At 38.6% G+C, this 25415-nt stretch overlaps 1 protein-coding gene across 1 annotated transcript in view; it reads left to right on the top strand.

Annotated features, from left to right (window-relative positions):
- Positions 1-25415, top strand: part of LGR5 (leucine rich repeat containing G protein-coupled receptor 5) — a 145289-nt gene that overhangs the window by 70175 nt on the left and 49699 nt on the right. The window contains exons 3-4 of the mRNA XM_063447004.1: positions 11174-11245; positions 20401-20472. Of these exons, the coding sequence (XP_063303074.1) occupies positions 11174-11245; positions 20401-20472 (144 nt within the window). The remainder of the gene's footprint in view (positions 1-11173; positions 11246-20400; positions 20473-25415) is intronic.

Raw genomic sequence — 25415 nt, 5'->3', positions numbered from 1 at the left:
TGCACATTTCCCATATAAAAATGTTTTAGAATTTTATGAAATGCCCACTGATTCCACTACAGCATGTTATTACTCCTATCAAAGCAAAATACATTAAGTGTCTTCAACAGAAAAGCCAACAGCCCATGAAAAACAAATCGAGGGTTTGCATTTCAGAACTCTTGCAGAGCTGTTGAATGCTGAGAGGTTTGTGCCAAATAGTTTGTGGAAGATGAATGCGGCACTTTTACATTCCAGCGGATGACTTCATCTCTTAGAGCCAATGAAGAACGAGCCGATACTATCTTTGTGATGATAAGTGTTGTATTTAAAATGTCCACAGCTTCATCCAGCTGTATGTGACTCGATCTTTCCCTTCCCCTCGTTGCGATTATTCTTTGTCAGTTTGTAATGCAATTATGTGAGGATTATTTTCAAGTGCAACCCGTGCACCCAAAGAAACATCTGAGAAATTGAAAAAAGTACTAATTTAACATGCGAGGCATTAGGGATTACCCATTAGCTAAGGTCTTCATTCATTACAGACTATGAAGTGCTTTTAAGCTAAATCAGTTCTACAGAGGGAACACGGCTTAATATGCGCAACATTTACACAAGTCCAAATCCTGGTTAGTATTTGTTGTGCTTCTCTCTTAAATGTTGATATTTAACCTCTTTACACTTTAAGGTTTATTTCGTTGGCAGAAAATGATGGGAAAATGACAAGGAAATATTGTACATTATAGGCCAAAATTGGTTAATAAATAAAAATAGTAGAGACTTTTTTTTTTTTTTAAAGTCCGATTATTTTGGCCTTAAACTAAAATATATTTAAAAAAAAAATCCCCGTCAGTTCCCTATAATTCCCAATTCAGTGAATGACCACGATAGTATGCAAGCAAATAATAAATGCAGAAAGGGGCTTAACCCTCTAGGAAAAACAGCAACGGAGGTTTGGTACTCAGCAACGAATGTGAGGGACGCTTCTTCACACTTTCAGAAGTAATTATAGACCAAAACACAACGGGCTACTCCTACAACTACAAACATAATGTGTGCGTTTAATGTAGCAGGTAATCATGCATTGCATTGGGAGTAAACAGTGGATTGTTTGGATTTTGTTTTTGCTGTTTTTTGGGTAGTTTTTTTTTTTACCTTTTAAATTGCCTACTGACTTACTGCATACCTTGCTACAGATACAGTTATTGTGATTGGTACCAGATTATTTTAATTTATGGTATTATTATTTTTTTATATATAAATCCTTGGGACTGTATCGTAGTCAATGTGTTACTTTTTGACGCATGAAATATAAATCAGGCTTTGCCATTTAATTTAGGAGTGCACTATAATTTAAATTATTTTGTTTGCATTTGGGAATGATAACATATCTTGTAATATTCCTACAAAGATACAGTATACGGGTTTAACAGTGAAGTATGGCCTCTTTGGGATTCCCATTTTGAGGCTCAAAGGTTGTAAATAAGAGAGAAAAAGTTGCCAATATGTTTATATATATATATATATATATATATATATTAAGAAAAATACAATGGCTGCATTGGTAAAAACTACATTTTTCAATCTTCTGTTTTTACCCAAATGTTTAAATTCCCGGGTCAGTTCTTGACATTTCTCATTTTATTGAACGAAATGGTTCGTTGGGGCTCAGTGGGTTAACTTTGTAGCGTGACTTGATAAGACCATACAACATAAAGTGGGCAGCATGCCAGATACACATTGTAAATTCTTTCATCATCAGAGTATTGAGATAATGCAAGTCAGCGATTCTATAGCTTGTGTCTTATCCGGACAGGACGTACTACAAACTACGAGAACAAAACCATCATTGTGAGTTACAGGATCCCTCGGAAGACTAAAAGTAACCATAGGTATTCATAAAACATGTAGAACTATTAATATCTGTGAAAGATATATATTTACAGACCTTGACCTGAATATTAAAAACCAATTGATTCTATAAAAAATCTAATGAAATTACATTTTTAGCATTTTAATTTCAGTTCTATAATGTATACTCTCCATTTTCTCTCCTGTGTCCCATGTCTATTTTGGGAGGTCATGTGGCCTGCCCCATGGTCCATGCTTTTTAATGCAGGTCCCATTGTCCATCACATGGCCATTTTGTGGTGTCTGTGTCTTTTGTGTTCCCTAGGCTTAATCCTGTGAATCCTCTACCCCTTAAACTTGCCTAGAGCTGCCTCGTTGTACAAAATAAAAGCGTACGGAAGAATTCTTAATTTCTCCATATAATTTCTTGCATGTTGGTAATAAGATGCTATATGTACCTATCGAGCATTGCAAAACAATGAGCCTTTTCTCATTGACCAAAATAGGGCAAGCAGAACAATATTAACGTTTTTTGTATAATTTGCCATAATTTAGCACTTTAATAAAAAAAAGTAGTCTCTAATTCATCTTATGTGTGTGTTCTGAATTTATTGGAATTTCAGTTAAATTCCAACATAATATGTAGATCACTGTTTAGTAGATATTCCTCCAATGAAAGCATGCATTCATTTAATTATGTATTTATCCATTTCGGGTATACCTAAACACAGCATACAAAACATGCAGATCTCTATTCTGCAGCCTTTGCAAGCCCTATCCTTCTAACCCCGCCCAGATTTTCTTTGGCTGTCCTATCACAGACTTCCCAATGCAGCTCAATGAGAAGTTTTTGCAAGGCAGGTGCTCTGGGCAATTGTAGCCTCTCGAGTTTAGCTCCACTGAGCTAACCAAACCAGGAAGTAAATGGACCTGTTGTCTGATTGAAAGCTGGGGAGGGGGCAGGGGTGTAACAAGTTTAATTTATAAAAGTGCCAATTTCTATTAAAATCTGTACTTGCTAACTATTGTCCTATGATATTTGTCCACTCACATGTTTCACAATTTTGTCTCTTTACACGACCAAAATAACCTTTGCTATTTGCACCTCTCAACTACTACCTTCAGGCGCATAAGCATGTTGTCATGACAAAAGCAAATTAGTGCAGTACATCCCGACTTTGCCTGTCTATATACTGTTAGTGTGCATCTTGCCAAATGTCACTGTCTACACATGTACTATTCTACTGCCACTGCCTAAAATGTATTGGTTCTGCTGTTCTGCCCGTTAAGACGTAATCGCTATAACAAACCTTGTTTTATTATCATTCATAGGCATTGCACAGCTTTCTCGCTTAAAAAATTTCACTGTGACTTGCCTGTCGTTTAATAATTACTTAAGTGTAATAATTACTAAAATGTGCCAAGCATGAAGCAACAACCCCATGTTAATGAGCCAAACCTTTGAGCAACTTGCATACCTTTCAAATTGATCGCATGTATTCACCTATTAGTCCTCATATCTAATTATAAAAATGTGCAGCTTAATCCTGTCATGACAATGTTTACGTTTATAATCCTGTGACTGCTGTCGTGGCATAATGGGCATGTTTGTAACCCATATGGCACAATAAAAATAAAGAATTTTAAAAAATAAATAAAAAAAATAATACACTCACTTGAGTATGGATTTAGACCAAGGTGGACTAAAAGATGATCAATTTAGAGAAAGAGTATGCCAGAAGATGTACTGAAACTAGTTGTTATCTTAATGTTTTTATTACAAAATAACACAAAACATGTCTATATTACTATATTACAATATTTTATTTTTAATAATAATAAAATAGGTTGTTAATTTCCCTTTACTGTCTTCTGTTTCTTATTAAATTCAATTGTTCAGCAACTTTACTGACCATGAATTACTATCAATTGTTCAGCAACTTTACTGACCATGAATTATACAGTGTGAGACTGGCACAGGCGAACGGATATGTTTTCTCTGTTACATATGTGTTACATGTTTTGAAAAAGAAAATTGGGCCAAATACAATATTTCTAGCACAACTTCAGCATACATAAATCGATTGGCACATACTTATTTTGGGAGATTCTCAGTAAATATTACGTTTGCACATTATTAAGCCACTTTTAATTTTTTTTTAAATGCCGCGCTTTTCCGCTGTTTCCTCAGTACTCTACATATAGTATTATTTAACTGCGTACCATGTATTTTGTGTAATTTCTACAGAGCTTCGCACATTGTAAAGAATAGAAGGTCAAATCCATTCTCAAGAGTAACCATTAATTAATTCGGGGTCATTATTTATATTAGTTATATCTTCTTTGATGGTCAGCGGGGTTATTAACTAAAGTGAAAATTTTTGTTAGTTCAAAGTTAATCACAAATTTAAGGTTAAAATAGCCACATTGGAAAAATGATCTGCCGCTATGTTTTATGTTGTGATACTTTGACCTTATATTTTCAATTCACTTTAAATTCTCACTATAGGGAATTCTGAGAGGTGTAGTTAAACAATTGCAGGTCAAAGTAGCTAGAAAAATAGTATAAAGTTTAATTTCTGTCTTGGAGAAATATTGCTTTCTGATGTTAATAGTAAATGGTTAAGAAGCATTTAGTTGTTAAGCTATTATATCTATAATGTTTTTTTTACTGGCAAGTACCCGCTTGTCCACGCAGGAAAAATCAAATCCCTCATTGTTCTTATGTATTTATTCTGTTTGATGTGCCGTTATGCTTTATTTCATTTTATAACACTATTAGATGAATGTCTTTATTCATTATTACTGCATTGGACAATTCCCTTTCATATTACAAGGAAGTTGTTTTAAGCAATAGACATAACAATAAATTTTATGGCTGTCTGCAGTCAATGTAACTTTTTGATCAATAATCTCAAACATTGCTGTTTCCAATTTGATTTCTTGAGCCTAAATTTATAATTATCTCGTCAATTCTTCACACATGTAATTTAAAGGAAAAAGACCCACAATATTAACCAACCATCCAGGAATTTTTTGAGAATTTTTACATTTCAGAAACAGCCGATTTTAGTTTGTTTTTTTTCCAGTTCAATTCATTTGACTGTGAATCTGCTGTGTAGTGGAATGTTGCATAGTAAACATAAAAAAATAAAACCCTCCAATATATTTTAATGCCACCATTTGTTTATTTGTATAACAACCAACATTTCTGTTTAGAGAAATGGTTGTTTTGTTTCTTAGTTTTTTTCTTCAAAATGAAGATTGACTATTGATGGAATGCATGCTACTAACGTCTTAAAGAATGCCTATGTCTTCATAAAGCAGGAATGTTCTATGTGTCAAAGTTGTTGCTGGTGAGCCAGTAGATCATTCTAAATTGGCATGAGTCACCTTAATCAATCATGTGTACTTGTTATGAGCAATTAGAGCACCTGCACGGAACCACCACTTTTCTAAATATGGAGCTATGGTAGACGGTATAAGCCACCTTGCTAGGCAGCTCGATCAGCCTGCCACCTGCCTTATGTTTGCAAGGACCAAGGCATTGGTGGCAAGCTTCATCAGAGCAGATGTTTGCAAATGATATTTCCCAGATGCTCAGCAAACTTGAAATAGTGCAAAAATAATGGCCTCATCCTCATCCAACTTATCTCCGGACCACCAAGCTTTTATTTTGGAAGGTATCCACCTTATCCTGACTAACAATTATTTTCATTTTTTGGATTCATTTTATCTACAGATCCTCGGGACGGCGATGGGGACTAGGTTCGCACCCAGCTATGCGAACCTATTTATGTCCTATTGGGAGGAATCCTTTATATATGGGAACCATGGCTGGGTGCAGAGCCTGGTCACCTATCGCCGTTACATTGACGATCTGTTTTGGATCTGGAGAGGCACTACGGAAGATCTGATTACTTTTTTGGCCTACCTTAATTCGAACTCCTGGGGAATCCAGCTCACCATGGACCATAGTGATAGCCAGGTGAATTTTTTGGACTTACGTATTTTTATTTCTCAACATCAAATACACACAGAGACCTTCTTCAAGAAGGTAGACGTTAATAGTTTTATTTTTTACGACAGCTGTCACTATGGCCCCTGGTTGAATAATATTCCCAAGGGGCAGATGCTAAGACTCAAGAGGAACTGCACGAGGGAGGAAACATGTGAGGTCCAGATTAATCAACTAATGGACCAACTTACAGCTAAACATTATCCTAAGACCCTACTAGACAAGGCCCATAAAGAAATAGGAAAGATTAATAGGAAGGAGCTACTTGATAAAAATAATAAAAAGACAAGGAATAAAGGGGAGAATAAAAATAATGAAGTTTCTCTGATTTTCAACTACTCAGGGAAAAACAGGGAAATAAAAAGTATAATCAATAAGTATTGGTTCATCTTAAAAGAAGACCCCCTGTTAGAAAAAATAGTTTCAAAAAACCCCAAGATTGTCTACAGAGGGGTACCAAGCATTAAAAGTCATCTGGTAAAAAGTAGTCTGAAGCAGGAAAGCTCAAGTAGGAACTTCCTTAATCAGGATGTGGGCTTTTTTCAGTGTGGATACTGCTTGGCTTGCAGGACCACGGCAGCCCCGAAGTGTGTGAAAAAGGAATTGATGGGTGGGAATACGGAACAAGCATATTGTGTCAAACAGTTGATCACTTGCCACACTACCTATTGTATATATGTTCTTACATGCCCATGCAATATGCACTATGTCGGAAAGACCACCAGACAAGTGCATATCCGCATTGAGGAGCATATACGTAATATAAAGAAAGGCTTTAAAGAACATCCCCTCTCTTCCCATTTCATTCAGAAGCATCAGGGCGATGTCACTAAATTAAAATTCATCGGGATAGAAAGAGTGAGTAGAGACTGGAGGGGTGAAAACCTGGATAATAAATTGGCAAAACAAGAGATGAGGTGGGTGTTCAAATTAAAATCGCTGTTCCCTAGGGGCATGAATGGGGAATTTGAAGTTTGTCATTTCTTATGAAGCAATTATCCTTTATAATTTGATTTCTGTACTCCCTCCCCTTTTAATCTTCTCTGCAATCTTTCTCCTTTTTGAGTAGGTTTCTCAGATGAATATATATTGAATGAGAACCAGAAAATCTATATTGTCTATTTTTCGGGTTGATCACAATAGTGAATTAAGTAAATGCTATCCCTTTAAATTTAGGAGCAACTCAATTTATCTAACCCTATACGATAATCATTTGGTATGTCAATGTATAGTCCACTTTCCCTTGTGAGGTAACCATTCCTTATGAAATGATTTCTGTATCTCTCCCTTTAAATTATACTTTGAATTATTTTGCAATTTCTCTCCTGTTCTGAAGTAGGTTTCAAAGATAGATGTGTTCTCAATAAGAACTGAAAGATCTATACCAGTTGGTTTAAATACGATTGTAATAACAAATGAAGAGGATGCTATTGTTTTTATGTTTATGTTTTATGTTTATGTGTATACTTATGCTCAAGAGCAATTGATCCTGTGCAAATATCTATTTAAATCTGATTAAGCTTATAAGACACCCATTGTGTATAGGAACATACTGAGTAATAGTATTGTATTCTAATGATCAGATGTTGCTTTTTGACTGTGTGTTTAAATAGAATCAACACCTTTTTGGTTGATAAAAGGAGTTCAGCTAGTTAGAATAATTAAAATAATTTGAATAATTTGAATAATTTGAATAATTTAAATAATTTAAATAATTTAAGTCCGCATATGCAGAATTGATTGCCCAGTAAACATGATCAAAATTCACGCCCCCTGGCCAATGGGAGGAGAAGGGGGAGGCTCTGTGGACTTAAAAGACTGTCTGGAACTCTCTGACGTCGTCGGAGGAAGCCTGTGGAGGCGGGCGAAACGCGTCACACGAACGTCACTGGAGGGGCGGACCCGGAAACGGTCACGTGATCGGACTGATCGGACTGCAATCAGGAAGCGTTTTTACAATATTTGTTCATGCTTTTATGTGGGTGACTCTGCGAGTCTATACCCACCACATCCCAAGTAAGGGTTTTAAATTTTTTTATGTAATAAACTTACTTAAGATATTATTCAATTGGAGGTCCTCCCCTTCTGTTTTCACACACAGCACAGCAGGGATCGGCAGTGAACATATCCTTTGAAGGATTCAGCGGTGTGGGGATATCCCCTCTCCTAAAGAGCCTTGCAAACCCAGAGCCAGGGGTGATAGGGCTCTGGGACATGTGAGTTTTTTCCCCTAAGATTTCTCTAAATATATAGGAGTGTATTCAGACAGTCTGCACTATTATTTGTATTTTATATTTGCAGATTATTTTAGCGCGCTGTTTTGGTAACTATCAAAAATAATATATGTTTACAAAATGTCAGGCCAGCATATATATCTCGTTAATTTAGAGTTTAACCCCACATGGTCTAAATGTGGGGTAAGTGCTCACCCATAAAATGGCCTAACACACAATTTATATAGTCACATACATTGTCTCATTGTATCTTCTAGAAAGTAATGTGTTTTGTTTGTGTGTACGTCAGTGCATGTTCTACTATGTTGCGTTTTGTTTTGTTGTTTGTTTGTTTTTTAACCTCTACAAAACTCTATTAATGCACAAATGCATTCACAGTCCAATTTCTACACATGTGTTTTATACTGATTCCACATCCACCCATGTAATAGCTGCATTCTCTGATGTTATTATTTATGTAGTGGCAACATATACCATTCGTTCTAAAATAATACAACGTGATTAATTAAAAGTACCAGCTAAATGCACAGTTCATCATTCACTGTACTGATATCTCATTAAGTCAGCTGGAGAGAAAGGCAGCTGTTTCACCCAATCAGTTCTCCTATTAGCTAGGGTCATTTTAGGTTGAGAAAAACAATATGTTTGGTCAGGTTCCAATTTTGGACTCTTTTTACCCTGTGTCAAAACCACTAGAATTTCACGGATAGCCCATGTGGTACAGAGGATTTTTAAAAAAGTCTTAAGGTCATCAAACAAAAGCATTTCAAATGTAAAAAATAAAATAAAAATAAAAAATTCAGTGAAAGTGATGAAGTGGGGTTTGGGAAAGTGATAAAGTATGCAAAATTCTAAAATCCTTCAAGTAGCAAAGCAGTCCCTACACAGCTTTCCCACACAGCCCTGACAAAGCTCATCAGCAAATGACCTGCAAAACTCCCTCGCAGGCCACTAAAATGCTCAATGAGTACGGGCTGCAAACTGAGCTGAATTGTACTAAGGCACAACAGAATGTTCGTGAAATCATTTGAGCATTTAACAAGTTAGCCTAGTTGGACGCTGCCTTGAAACAATAATTCTCATAATTAGTCAAATATTTGGCTCATTTTATTTTTGTGGGGTTTTTTTTATCGGTTTACTTTTGCAGATTAAATGTTTTTAAAGATATATTTGTGGTTTATTGAGGTAAATTGTACTTAATATTATATGCAATTTTAAAGAAAACGGTGGCAAATGTTTCTGCCTGATAAACTGTTTAAATGACTAAATAGAAGCAATGTAGCGAGAATTAGTAATATAAACATGACATTCGCTGACTTCCTATTACCTGCCTTTGGTGAGGGTGCACAATAGTCATTAAATAGTGTAGTTTAATTTGCTGCTCAAACAGAACTTTCTCTAATTACATCTTCCTGCTGCTCTGTGATTGGCTGATTTTAGTTACAATAATCGCACCTCTGCATGTTCAGCAAATGAAAGCACACAGTACATTGATTGACAGAAAGCCTGACCAATAACAGGCCAGAGGAAGATAATAAATACAATGTAATCAATATTTTTTTGTGTTACGTTCAAAGCATACAGTGCAAATTTTTTAATGTCCGAAGTCTGTGCCTTTTGGGCCACCTAGTGCATGCAAACATATGGCACTATGGAAACATTTTTCAAGTGTGTACACCACTTTCCAAGCATGTCACTGGGGTGTGCATAAGCATTAATTCTGCCCCACAGTTTAATATTGCAATATGTTGATTTCTAATAAATAAAAAAAAAAAATGAAGCAAAATTAATTCTTAGTTGATTCTATCTATCATCAAAATCATTTGATGTATTGAAGGATGGGCAGATGGACAGATGGATTAACAGACAGGTAGTGCAACTCTTTGAACATGTTTTGGAAAGTTTAGAATGGTTTCTCTATAAACAAATAGGGCTGGAGACCCAGGCACAAATTAGTTTTAAAACCCCAGTGCCATGTCACTGGAAAACCTGATTCGTAAAATAATGGGATGGTATGCAAACTGGCATCAATCTGAAAAATAAAATTATGTAATTAAACTTCATTCTGCGATTATAATTAGGCAGTACTTCAAAATAAACATCATAAATGTACGTTCCCATTTTAGGTAAAGCATTTCATTCCTGTGATCACAATAGCCAGATCCCAGTCATGCAGAGGTGCACGTAAGATGTTCATTAAAAAGTAAATTATCTATACAGTTTTACTCTTGCACAACTTGACACAATTCTAAGACGGATCTAGGCTTGAGTGATAGAATTTTGGGGGATTCAGTAGACAAAGTCTATAAGTAGTGTATAACATGTAGTACGAAGCCTATTTCAATTACATAATAACAATACTTAATGCTGTGTAAATTACTAGGGTGGTTCTTATCTCTTTTATTGAATTCCATACTACTTTTATTGGTTCGATCGGTTGGAACTGGCACAACATCTATTAAGACCAAGGAAACTCAATGCCTCAACGTAATGCTTCAAGGCAATGTAGACTCCTTTAACACTGACAAGACAGTAATGAAGGTGCTTTGTGGAATAAATTTGTTATATATTATATTGTGATGAAAAAATTGGTCACTGAGTTATTTTTTCAGTTGAAGAATGGATCTTTAACTGGATACCCATTAAAAAGGTTTCAGAACAATTTCAATACCAGAATTCCAGCAACTTAAAATTTTTCAAACATGAACAAAACGCCACTAACGTTTTTATTCACTAAACTCTGAATTGTGGCTTATTGGAATCTAAATGATAAAATATAGGTTAAAACAGCTAAACTAGAAGAATTCTGCAACACAGACAAAATTCAGAGTTTAGTGAATAAATCCATAACTTTATTTTTTTTTATTTTTTTTTTTGCACAATGTATCGCTCATCCTCGTGGCTTGTTAAGGGTTAACACTCTGCTTTTTTTAAAAGTAGTGTTTACTTTTTTGTATTTATTTACTATTTTAACCCAAAACTATTATTCCTGGGCAAGTCTGGTCACAGCATAGCTATGCATCTTGAAGATGAATCTTGTTCAAATGAGTTCCACATGATCAGAAATGTATTTGCTCTTTTTTTTTTGCAGACGTCTTGCAGGAAATGATCTGACATACATCCCCAAGGCGGCTTTTGTTGGGCTCAATAATCTGAAAGTGCTGTAAGTAGAACGAGCATTTATTGTCTATATTTCCGATTGCTTTTCTCAAATCCTCCAGGCCTCTAATTAAACTATCATTGCTGAAATAGCTTCAACATTTGATCTGCTGGGCTGAAACGCTAAAGATTGTAATTGATATACTTGTTCGTACATTTTTTTTTACATTTTATTAGCGTGTTTCCAAAGCGAAATATTGGGTGTTGAGTATGAGAAGTGATTCTAGAAGTTCTGAATGTTCATTATTAGCCAACGGAATCTTTCCATTCATTTTCAGAATTGATCTATATACATAACCCACATTGTGGAGGCTCCTTCGTGTTAATTAAAGGATGCCATTCTATGCTTTGATCCTCTATTTACTATTGTAGAGTAGTGTAGTTTGCACTTGCTGTTAACATCATCCGAATGAATAAAAATACAAATATCAAGAATATTTCTGGTCCAAGCATATTTGATGTGTAACCGATATCCCCACAGCCCAGAACCCCGAACTTTCAAACAAAAAAAACAAACAAAAAAAAATAACAATATAAAAATATTAATGAGCTAATAATTTTGGCTAAAAAAAATAAATATTTGTTATTAATGCAATCGTCTGCCATCTGGTAGTATACTATTAATTTTTGCAATTGAACTTGTTAGGAGTTTGAAGTATATGTTCAGCTATGTAATCACAAACTATTTATCCCGTGTGTTCAGTTCCCATGTCATCCGATTTTATGCTTTGCCTTATTTCAACAGATTACATGGCTCAGTGCAAAGCTGCATAGGCTGAACCTATGTCTGTAACAAATGCCAAAAGTATGAGCAACTCTGTCTAAAGGAAACCCCGTATGCATGTAATAAGTATATAAAGTAGCGGAAGCAAACTTTACAGGACTCTGTTTTGGTGCAGTTCATGCTTTTCTCCGTTAATTAGGTAAAATTATAAAAGAGTCATAAATTAGATGGAAACTGTTTTTGTTTTTTATAACACTTGTAACAATATGTTGGAAATTGAAAAAAAATATATTATGGTGATTACTATTGCATTACATGAAGTAACCTGCCCCGTCAACAAAGATAATTTGTTTTTGAAAGTTTTGGTTTTTTTGAGTAGTAGTCTTACTACAGCGACAGATACCATGTGACACGAGTCATCTTGTAGACAAGCTTTGGGTTCTGTGCCTCTCTCTAAGAGAAGCATTGGAGTAGCTCAGAGTAGTGATTGAAGTGCATGTGCCCTATATTCCAATGAGAATCATTGAATTGGGCTAAAGTCATCATTGCTGATGGAGGCGGATTGACCTGGCGCTGGAATAAAATAAAGTTTTTGATCAATTTAGCAATTTGAAAAAAACAATGGGGGGAAGGGCCTGAATCTAAAAACTAACACTCTAATATTTAAAAAATATATACCTATGTCTAAGGTCCAAGTATTACTTTAAATTACACTTGCAGATAGACATACAATTTTCTAAACTCGAAACGTAAGCTATGTTGGTGTTTTATCACATTTATATTTTAGGATATTTTATTCTATGGATTTCTATATCTGCATTTTGAAGAGCAACAATGTATTTTACATTTTTTTGTGGAGTTAGACGTAACTTTGGTTTGTTTTTTAGTGTAAACACTGTAGCAGAATATGATGGTTATTGTAACAGCCAGTGGAAGCTGGAGAGCAAAGCACAATAGGCACCAAGACCACTTCATCTCAATGAAATTATCTGGGTGCATTGGCCCTGTCATTTTTGTCCTGCAATGCAAAACAATGTTGTTTTGTGAATACGATACTAGTTTTCATTGCAGTGCTAAACACACCTTCCTGGCAGCCACTAGAGGGTGCTACTATAACCGAATCGGACTCTGACTGTGACAATCATGCCTTAAAGGAGGACATCAAATGTCCTCTAATGCTTGGGAAGCGCTGGATTTGTTGCGTCCACATGAGGAGCTTTTGATTGGATGAGCATAGTGCCTGCCTGGCATGCGCTTTTTGACCTCAGTGTTTATTTATGAGAAGCATTGGATTGGATGAGAAGATGAAGAGGAGACAGCCTCCAAGAAGATGGCGCTGGAACAAGGGTAAGTTAAATGCTTTTTATTTAATTTTTTTAAATGAAATTTAGACGAGGCCCTAAATCTAAGCAGGGAGTAGAACACTATAGCATTAGGAATGTTTAAATTCCTGACACAGTAGTGTTCCTTTAAATGGCTCAAAATGTCAGCCAGCCTGCTATTACTTGAAATAAACGATAATTAATGTGTTCTCTTATGCAGCATGTTGGTTTTTTGTTTTTTTTTGTCATTGGCAACAACCTATAGACACAGTTTATGTCGAAATAGCTGATTACCTGCAGTCTTGCATGCTAGGGCAACCTAATCTAGTTTAAATTTAGCCACCGCAGCCTGTACTGATTGCCAGGATCGGAGCGTCAGAGGTGTACCCAACCCAACACATTGCTGTACAGTGCATTGAACACATCTTTCTCTCTGAAAGGTTTACATTTAAAGGTTCCTGATCATTAATGTTCTGGCAGAGGGTAGTGTCAGAAAGTGTGGCCACATCACCTATATGTCGTGATACTTTTAAACAAATACATGCATTGTGGATTTAATTGTTAAAGCAACAGCACGAGCTGACAGCAGTTCTATTTATTTCCCCTTCTTGCTATTCCCTTTGATCTAAGAGGATGAATGGTAGTTAATCTGCTAATCAGTGAACTTCTCACCTGTAAAAACATAGCACACATTTGAGATAATCTAGCAATGACCAAAAAGTCCTTGAATATTCACAGGCATTTCTAATATCAGATGCATTATAGGGACACATACATATAGATATATGAAGTTCCTGTATTTGAGGCAAAACCTCAGACTTTGTGGCTTCTGTAGTGATCTCTGTCCAATGGTAACGCTCACTTACCTTTCTATACCACGGTGGAGCTTATTCATAAATCTCTGCACACAAGAAGTTTAGAGGTGCAGCTTGGATTTCTGGGAGTTGTAGTTCAATTGCCAGCATTCTACTGTGGAAAGCTAACAGCTGGATTACTAGAGTACAACGTTTGATGGAGAGGAACAGAAAGGATGGATTATACGACAGCTACAGTGTTGTTCAATAAAGCGCAAACTCAAAGTGAATTTAAATTTTAAGGTTAGAGTAGCAGAAATGAAAGCGTTATACATCATACTGTTTATACATTATTGATTGTTAAAACATTGACAAATATTAACATTTTTATTTATTTTATTTGAAAAAAAACGAAAACGTAACTGAATTTTTGTAGGTCGATTCTTTTGACCTTAAATTTGAAATTCACTTGGAATTCTAACTTTAGTGGTAGGCAACCTTCGTCACTCCAGATGTTTTGGACTACACCTCCCATGATGCTTTGCCAGTGTTTGGGCTGTAAAAGCATGAAAGGAGATGTAGTTTACAACAACTGGAGTGCAGAAGGTTACCTACCCCTGCTACCCATGCAGTGAATAACGCTGTCATTGGCAAATTGATCCTTACATAGTCGGAAGCTGAGATTACCTTTAGCAATGGTTTTTCGGTCTCTCACCAGATACCTGCATTTACATAAATATTGTTAGTTCATATATTTTTTTACCTAGGTGCTAAGAAAAGTGAAGAAAAACTAGCGAGGGATTTATCTATGGCAAAATAAATAAAACAAATTATTTGTGCCCTCTCAGAAAAAAAAAGTGCAGATTGCCGAAGTTAAAGAATGGGCTGGTATGAAAATGGCTGCTATCTGAAAAGAGAAAATGACATTGCCTTAGTGTGTATTTACAATTAGGCAGTACTTTGAAAGAAATATCATGGTACTTTCCCATTTAAGAAAAAACATTTTCCGCCCCGGGGCATCACTGTCTTTATGCCAAGTCACTTGTGTATAAAGTAAGTATAGGATGTTCACTGAGGTTTCCATTTAGGATTATATTAGAGAAAATTTATGACAGACTTACCGTAATTTTCTTTTCCTGGCTATTTCTCATGGCAGCATCACTTATGGGTAGCTCCTCCCTTAGCAGTCACAGGAATTAATTAGATTAATTAATTAGACTGATAGGTATAAAGAGTCCCTCCTCCACTTACACCTCAGTCCAATTATAAAGCTGAAAATAAGAGAATGTGTGGGATCCCTGATGCTGCGATGAGAAAAAGCCAGGAAAAGAAAATTATGGTAAGTCTGTCATAAATTTTCTCTATTCCTGGCTAATCATGGCAGCATCACTTATGGGTAATACCCAAGCTCACTTAATTATAGGGTGGGGACATTAAACTCTAGAAAAGACACTGAACAGACTCAATGCCGCAAAGCAATTTAATATCAACGGGATAAGGAAACCGTAGAGAGGACACTCTTCCCAAAGGCAGTGGAAGGAGTATCCACATCCACAGTGTTTCAAGAACGTCATCGGGGAAGACCAGGTGGCTGCCCTGCAAATATCATCGTATGGAACCTCTGCCCAATTAGACCATGAAGTCGACAATGCTCTGGTAGAATGAGTTCTTATCTTCATGGGAGGTGATCGATTTTTTGAGATATATGCTTTCCTGATCACTAGTGCAATCCAACGTTTTAATGTAGATAAGGAGGCCCCCTCACCTCTCCTGGCTCCCGAAGGTAAAATGAAGAGTTGGTCAGTTTTTCTGTAAGACTCAGAACGCTGAAGGTACATAGACAGGCAGTTCATGACATCCAAATGTTGCCACCTAACCTCCTCTTGCGAAGAAGGATTGAGGTAGAATGCTGGAAGAACCACTTCTTGAGAGAGATGAAACTGAGAGACCACTTTAGGAAGAAACTCGGGTTTTGGCTTCAGGCACACCCTATCATGATAGAAATGTAGACAAGAAGATAAGGTAGAAAATGCTTTAATCTCCGAAATTCTTCTTGCTGAAGTAATTGCCACCAAAAACAAAGTTTTATATGTCAGGAGGGTAGCATCCAAACTCTCAAGAGGAACGAACAGATCCTCAGTCAGGTAATCGAGCACCAGAGGAAGGTCCCAAGGAGGGGGTAGTAGATCTGGAAGGAAGTCTCAACCTGAAAGCTGCCTTGAAGAACCTGGAGATCAAAGGATCTGAAGTTCATGAGATGTTGCATAAAGCTGAAAGGGCCGAAGATTGAACCCTAAGAGTGCTGAGGCTAAGGCCCTTCTCCAGACCCTCTTGCAGGAACTCCAAGATTTCAGTATTGCGAGGATACAGGAAGTCAACGTGTTTGGCCGAAGCCCATTCCCGGAACACATCCCAGATCCTATGATATTATGAGGAAGTAGAAGCTTTTCTTGATTGCAAAAGGGTATTGACCACTGCTTCTGAAAGACCTAGACGTTGAAGTCTTTCTTTTTCAAGACCCATACCCCCAATTTGAGGCGTTCCGGATGAGGATGGAATATTGGGCCCTGCGATAGCAGATCTTCCATAACAGGAAGAGGCCAAGGCTGTTCCTGGCTCATCACAGACAATAGGGGGAACCAAGGCCTCCGAGGCCAAATCGGAATTATGGCAATAACCTTCTTTCCTTCCGTCCAAACTTTCCGCAGGAACCTGGGTATCATGGGTAGGGGAGGGAACGCATACCCCAGATCGAATGACCAAGGAAGAGAGAGAGCATCCTGGCCCATTGCCTGACTGTCCGGGTGGAGGGAGAAGTAATTCTCCACCTGATGATTCTGGGAGGACACCATCAGGTCGATCTGGGGCATGCCCCACCGATGGGCAATCCATGCAAAGACTGCCGGGTGAAGTTTCCATTCTCCCGGAAGAATTACCTTCCTGCTGAGGAAGTCCGCAGTCACGTTCTCCGAACCTGGAAGATAGATCGCCTTCAGACCCTGAAGATTGGTCATGGTGATTGTCATCAAGGGAGCAATCTGCTTCTTGTGCCCCCTTGATTGTTCACATATGAAGCAACCGCTCTGTTGTCTGTCTTGATTAGTACCCAAAAATTTAAGATCCGTGGCAGGAACACCAAGATGGCCCTGGTAATCGCTCTCAGCTCTCTCAGGTTTGAGTGTAGCTGAGTCTCTTCTTGGGTCCACTTCCCTTGAGTCCAAGTGGAATTGAAGTGGGCACCCCATCCAAAAGAACTGGCATCTGTTGTAATAACCTTCCAAGGAGGTTCTTCCAACGGGAAGCCTGTTGCCAAATTCTTCTTGTTCTTCCACCAGTTCAACCCTTTCCTCACGGGCAGGGGTAGAGAGATTCTTTGCTCCCAATCTGTTCCCACTCTGTCGAACTGGAGAAGGAAGCAATTCTGGACCGGACGGAACTTCCACTGGGCCCATTTTACCAACCCAATAGTTGATGTCAAAGAGCCCAGGAGACTCATGACTTCTCTTGCAGAGGCAGTCTCGAGATCTTGTAGGTTCCCTGCTTTGTCTCTGATTTTCGTGACCCTTTCTGGAGACAGGAACACATGGGCAGATCTGGTGTTTATCACTGCTCTGAGGAATATGATCGTCTGAGAAGGAATCAGGGAGCTCTTCTCTACGTTCAGAAGCCAACCGTGGTCTTGAAGAACGTTCGTAGCCACCAACGTATGATGAGCTACCATCCTTTGGGATGGACCTACGATAAGGATGTCGTCCAGGTAATGGAAGACCTCGATTCCTTTCTCCCTTACGAAGGCTATCAAAGTGACAAGAACTTTCGAGAACGTTCTTGGCGAGAAACTGAGGCCAAACGGAAGTCCCCGGAACTGAAAGTGCCTTCCTAGTGCCCAGAACCTGAGAAACTGCATATGATCTTGGTTTATGGGGATTTGGTAGTAGGCGTCCCTCAAGTCTATGGAGGTCATCCAGTCTCCTCTTTTGACGCTCTTCAAGATGGTCTGTAACGATTCCATTTTGAATGTTCTTACATCAAGCATGGAGTTTACCCCCTTCAAGTTCAAGATGAGACGCCACTTTCCCTGGGGTTTTGGGGCCAAGAACACTGTGGAGTAAACCCCAAGGAACCTTTCCTGTCTTGGAACTTCTTCCACCACTTTTTGTTCCAGAAGAGTAGAAATGCAGGTCCTCATGGCCCTTCGTTTAGTGCCTGCCAACACCCTGGATTTTTTGAAGAAAGCGGATTTTGGGCGAGAGGAAAATTCTATCCTGTAACCCTCCTTTATGATGGAAGTGACCCGCATGTCCGAAATATTTATGGACCACACGGGGTAGAAGAACTTCAGTCTCCCCCCCACAGTCCCCGAATGGGCCTGAAGACCTTCAGAAGCTCTTCCCAGAGGTTCTAGCTCCTCTTCCTCTGGAAGCCTTATTGGAAGAAGAGTGTGAGAAGGATTTCCATGAAGAATTTCTGGTTTATAGCTTCTGCTGTCCCAAAAGGACCGATCCTTGAAGCGCTTATTCTTCCAGGAGGAGGGAAAGCTCTTTCTGCTCACCTGAGGCAAAAACGCCTTTTTCCCATCAGCAGCTTTTTGAATAGCGTCCTCCAGAATTTTGCCAAATAGGAGATCCCCCTGGAATGGAAGGTCATACAAGGACGCCTTAGAGGCATAGTCTGCTTCCCATGAATGAAGCCATAAGGCCCTTCTAGAAGCCACAGACAGGGCCATACTCTTGGCAATCATGCGAGTGATGTCCAGGGAGGCTTCTGAACAGAATTCCGTGGCAAGGCTAAAGTCCTTAAGGCTCTCCAAATGATGTTCCCTACAGACACCCCGGTCAATGTCCTCCTCCAAATTAGTGAGCCACACTCTTAACACCCTGGAGAGAGTGGTCAGAGCCACTGCCGGATGAAGTGCGGGGCCCAGTGCCAAGTAGGCTTTAATCAAATCTCCATCCATACGCTTTTCCATAGGCTCTCTGAGATACGCCATGGAGTCAATAGGAAGCGTAGTTTTCTTTGCCATATGAATCACCGCAGCGTCAATCTTAGGAACTGAATTCCACAGGCAGCAGTCCACGGCAGAGAAAGGATAAATTATCGTGAATTTATTTTTCAAGGTGGATTTCCTTTCTGGCTTATTCCATTCTTGACGGATCATGTCCCTGATCGAGGAATGCACCGGGAAGGTAGGTCTATTTGGTTTTAGGTCTTCAAAGAACCTGTCAGTCTCTCTCACTACAGACTTTTCTTCCGTGAGACTAAGAGTGTCTCTGAGAAGGGTAATAAGTCTATCGGCATGCGCAGACCGCTGGAACGCACGCTATGCGTTCCAAACGCTCGCGACCGGCCTGAAATTCACTTTCGGGTTCGCCGGATGCGTCCGCGACCACCAGGCAGTCTGCTGGAGCGCACACTGCGTTCCAGCTACAACACCCGAACCCTCAGGGGGCCACAGGCAGTCGGGAAAGTGCCTCCACGCCGCAGAAAGGCACCAGAACGCCCAGAAATCCCAGGAGACCACTCAAAAATCCATCAGATCAAAACCAACATAGAGCAAGATCACCCTACAGGGGACTCCCTCAGCATGGATTCAAAGGAACTGCCATCAAGGTATGGGGGAAGGGGGGATTTGGGACCCCAATTAATAGGGGCAAGCTGACAACAAGGGGAATTTTTAAAGATAGCCAACCCCATAGTCTCAGATTACCTGTAGCCGTGTTTCCCTCAGAACACCAAATCCCACGCAGCAGTTCAGTACTTACACTGAACCTGACCCCGTTAGTCCTGCTCATGCAGGCTGTTTACTGGGTCCTTCAAATGAAGAGTGGCTGAACTTCATTTGGAACGAACCCACGACAAACGCAGGAAGGCGGCCATAAAATTAAATTTAAAAAGTCCTGTAGAAACTTGCTAAGGACAGGAAAAAAGACTGAGGTGTAAGGGGAGGAGGGACTCTTTATACCTATCAGTCTAATTAATTAATCTAATTAATTCCTGTCCTGTGACTGCTAAGGGAGGAGCTACCCATAAGTGATGCTGCCATGATTAGCCAGGAATATACTTTTGCACATAAGGATGCTTTTGCAGATCTGCTTGAAGTACTAGCCACAAGTGCACATTTACATTATCAGATGCTGACCAGAGGCAGCCAGCGAGTTATTTTACATTACATTATGGCTGACTACGGGTGATAGAATTTGCAAAACATCCATTGCAACATTTCAACATTCCAGCCCTGCTTTATGTATTGTTACATAATGTCTTCTGAAATATTCACCCTATTTTTTTTTTCCATTTCTTTTTGGTATTTTCTTCTCAGGATGCTGCAGAACAATAGATTAAGACAGGTACCAAGTGAGGCCTTTCACAACCTACACAGACTTCAGTCACTGTAAGTATAACATACTCACCATTAATGACTAGTGTATAATGTTAATACAACCAACCCAGCCATCAGTCAACCAACCAACCCATGTTCTGGTTGTTTCATAGAGAACAAATGAGAAGATTGTTCTGTTCTAAAAAGTGTTGCAAAAAATGAAAACAGGAATGTGCCTGCTGATTCATCTAGTTTCCTTGGTGACTGTCGCACTTTTTACAAATTGGGCTTCTATTTAGAATATAATATTAAATCTCACCCAAAGTTCTAAAAGTGGAGTAATTTCATTGTTTCAATGCTCACATTTGATTGCTCTGCACACCTCGTTTTTTGCATTTCCACATCCTACATTTACCATATAATTTATGCATTTTACACGTTAATTATTCTTTATCAAATATACTTTGACATTTCTTCTAGTGCTTTGTGGTAAATCTTCCAGCGATTTACACACTGTGGTTATTGTGGTTTTGTTAAGCAGAGGCTTGATGGGGCTCACACTCTGCAAAGCCTTTTCTTTTCTTTTCTTTATGTTTTCATATTGATCATTAAATACAGTTCATTATGAGGTTAAATTATCTATAGGACGGGATTTCTATATAGTTAGACTGTTTCCATCCCACCCTTTCCCAGTTAAAAGTCGTAGTTTGCTGTTATTTGTGCATATCACTGATCACTGGTACAGTTCCAGGCTGATTGTGTTAGCTTAACATTTTTATGTTTGGCAATTTGATTTAAAGTGATTGGTTATTTGATATATTGGTATAAAGAATTTGGAAACTAAAATGATTGGTGTGGATCTTTTAAAACCTTGAATAAAATTCACAGCCGTTCGGTAAAAGAAATAACTGTGCCTGTGTTTATTTAACACTAAATAATTTGCTCATACAAAACCCACATAGACGGTAACTGGTATTGTGGTTATACACAGATTAAAATAGGGGCTGATGGAGTTGCAGCTCCAGGCCCATGCCTATGGAATAGGCCCATTGATTTTTAATTTTTTTTACTACTCTTCACATGCTCTTGCTTAAGTATGGAAACTTAAGAGGAATATAGGGGAACAAAACTTGTTTGGACTGACTGACAATAAAATTAGTTAAGGTAAAGCTGACTTTGCGCACTATGCAAATGGTCATGCTGCTTCAATCTTTTTAACACCCTTTCTTCTACACTCACCTTTTCTCTGTCCCAGACTGTAGAACAGTAGCTTCTGCCTGCTAGTAAGAAGGTTAGGAGAAGAGTGGACCAGCGAGTGCTAGGGGACAGTCTTTAAAAAATGTAGAGCTAGCGCATCATTAGATGCATTTATGCCAAGCTCAGGGTACTGTCTGCACAGTATGCCCTTGGGTGGTCATCCTTTATGATTGGCAGGCAGCCTGATGTGCATTCACGCCAGGCTGACCATCTAATTCTTCATGCAGACAACCTCCCTCCCCATTTTGGGCATGTTTGTCCATTTGGGTTGTTCTGTTTATGTGATTAACATCAGTGGTCCACCCTTTTACCCCGTCCACCGAAATCCTGCTTCACGGGACACTGCTGTTAGGGGGGATGGATTTATTTGAGAGATTCTGTAATTAGGCCCATCATAATTGTCAGCACCAGGTCCAATGGGCTCTTAATCCGGCCCTGGTTATACATGTTACAATCAAAACGCTCTATGACTTAGTACAAAGATGGCCAATAGGTTCCTTCCAAGGGAAATAACACCTGGACAGGCTTAACCTCAGTAATGCTTGTGTTGGATGAGGATATTTTCTGAACCTGTGGTATATGTATGTCATGGGGGACTTAAGAACTGGAGTGGAGATATTTCAATACCAATTTAATTTCAGAAGTGAATTAGACGTGACGATAAATGTTTTTAGGCCTAATTGTTCTTTGACAAGTTTGACGTCCCTGGTCTTTAGTTGAAACAATCTTTTTGCAATGTGGACAGAAAAATCTTGAAAATAATTTTGCTAGAAGATGTATTTATTACAAAGGTTAAAAACTTTAAAGCATGAGGTTGGTATTAAACAAAGATATGCACTATAAATGACATTTACAAAAGACTTTTTGAATCCGAAGTACAACACAACTAACATTTATATTTCATCATACACTGCAATAGACACTAGACATCAGACACACCGTAGCTAACATTTACAGTCTGAAAAAACAGAAACCTCAGCACTAGGCAAAGAATTATAGTGCAATGGTTGTTTATTCAGTCATCACAGAAGGCCAATGTTTCGACACACAAAGTGTCTTTTTATTATTATTATTATCGCCATTTATATAGCGCCAACAGATTCTGTAGCGCTTTACAATATTATGAGAGGGGGGAATTTAACTATAAATAGGACAATTACAAGAAAACTTACAGGAACTATAGGTTGAAGAGGACCCTGCTCAAACGAGCTTACATTCTATAGGAGGTGGGGTATAAAACACAATAGGACAGGAAATAGCAATTAAATAAGGTGGGAGTGAAGCAGAGCTGGAGGAGAAAGTAGCGTCCTGCCCTTTAGGAGAGAGCAGGAGACAGGTATGTGAGGTAGAGGTTATTCTGGGAGACCGTAAGCTTTCCTAAAGAGATGGGCTTTAAGGCACTTCTTAAATGATTGACTAGGGGAGAGTCTGATGGCGGTAGGCAGGCTATTCCATTGGAATGGAACAGCTCGCGAGAAGTCCTGCAAGCGCGAGTTGGCCGTACAGGTGCAAGTAGCGGACAGGAGAAGGTCATGGGCATAGCAGAGAGACCAAGAAGGGGCATACCTATGGATCTGTGAAGAGATATAAGAGGGACTAGAATTGGTCAATGCTTTATATGTATGGGTTAGCACTTTGAATTGACTCCTATAGGATACAGGAAGCCAATGTAAGGACTGACAGAAGGGTGAGGTGTGAGAGGACCGACTAGAGAGGAAAATCAGTTTGGCGGCATTCATTACAGACTGTAGAGGGGCAATACAGCTTTTGGGAAGACCAATCAGGAGAGGGTTACGATAATCCATGCGGGAAATTACTAGAGCATGGACAAGCTCCTTGGTAGCATCTTGCGTAAGAAAGGGGCGGATGCAGGCTATGTTTTTAAGATGGAATCTACAGGATTTGTGCAACATACTGGATGTGAGGCTCAAAGGTGAGGCCAGAGTCAAGTATGACGCCAAGACAGCGCACTTGCAGGGATGGACTTATGGTCTTTCTCAAGTGAAGTGACTTTCTCACTTTCTGTGTCGAAACTTTGCTCTTCTCTGATGACTGAATAAACCACCATTGCACTATTATTATTATTATTATTATTACTATGGTTCTTTGGTGAGTGCCGAGGCTTCTGTTTTTACTTATACATATATATATTGCTCTGGTGGAACAAGGACTTTGCCTGCAGCACAGGCAACCAATATTAATGTAAACATCGATTTCTCCACACAAACCTTATTGATCTCTGACATTTACAGTCAGACATACTCCTCAGAAATGGTCTACAGTTGGAAAATGCGCAATCACAAACATCTCCCCCCTGCCAGTGATATCTACAATCACACTTACACTACTAGCAACTTCTACATGCATACACCGTAGCTGACAATGACAGTGAAAGGCGTGCGCTACAAAACACATCTACAGTGAAACATACACAGTAACAGACATTTACAGCCATAGATACACAGTAACAGTTACCATCAGACATATATAGTAACTGACAGTGAGATACATACATTCTAACTCATTATTTGCAGTAGACTCATGCATTCGGCTTCAAACCAATTGCGGTTTGTCCAAATCTTGGGCAATCAACGGTTCTTCTAAAACCACAAACTTTGAAACACTATATGGATGAATCACAAAACAGTCAATAGAAGAATCTGCTTTCTTTGCCTTACGATTCAAAATTCTGTCCATGGTGCCAAAAAAAGATGATTGATGGGCCCCTCACTTATTGACAGTTAGAGGACAACCACTAAATGTTGCTTTTATCACAGATCAAGCGAGTAGTAACCAACAGAGGTAAGAAAAAAAGAGGAGTATTTAATAAATACATGTATTATTATTATTGGTATTTATATAGCTCCAGCTTATTCCACAGTGCTTTATATTTGATGTATTTACTAAATGTGTAATATATAATTAAGGATTTTTTTTACCGCCCCTACTCTTTTTTCCCTGTAAATGGTGTGTAAATGTCATACCATAATATTTATGTTTTGCAGTACACCTTTTGGGCAATTTTCAACATTTTGGTTAGTCCGAATCAGTTTTCCCACAATAGATTGCATAGAAAAAAATTCACCTACATTAAAATGATATTTATAGAGCGCCATCAAATTCCGCAGCGCTTTACAATGGGTGGACGAACAGACATGTAATTGTAACCAGACAAGTTGGACACACAGGAACAGAGGGGTTGAGGGCCCTGCTCAATGAGGGAGTGGGGTAAAATGACACAAAACGGTAAGGATAGTATTAGAGTAGTGACTAAAACCCAAACTGCCTCAAACTAAATATATTTCGGGCCGTACTGTACTTTTTTACCATGCAAAAGTCAAATCTGCAGTGAAAAACACCTTAGCTGGCTCATACAGTCAAACAAATACATCACAGGTGACATTTGCAATGAAATGCATTCACTGCAACCAATGTTAATGTCAAACACACACCCGAACTAACCTCTGTAGCTGAAATAGTGTCATGGACCAGTTTTGGTAGTTTAAGCACACTCAGTTCATTTGAAGCAAATGTGGCATTTAATGTGAATCCCGGCAACTTATACAAATAGCAACGGTCACTTCATTCTAGCTTGATACAATTAACATCAGGAAGTAATGTGAAATAATAATAGTATGCCCTAGTAATCTCTAGGGTTCTAAAAACAGAACAATCTTCACTTTATTACAATCCCACTTAATACTGACTTTTTTTATATTGTCGCAAGCTGGGATAACACAAGTGCTTTTACTTTAACT

The sequence above is a fragment of the Pelobates fuscus genome, chromosome 3 (genome assembly GCF_036172605.1).
Source record: "Pelobates fuscus isolate aPelFus1 chromosome 3, aPelFus1.pri, whole genome shotgun sequence".
Taxonomy (NCBI): domain Eukaryota; kingdom Metazoa; phylum Chordata; class Amphibia; order Anura; family Pelobatidae; genus Pelobates; species Pelobates fuscus.
The sequence above is the reverse complement of the archived record's forward strand: the minus strand, read 5'-3'. Positions and strand labels throughout refer to the sequence as shown.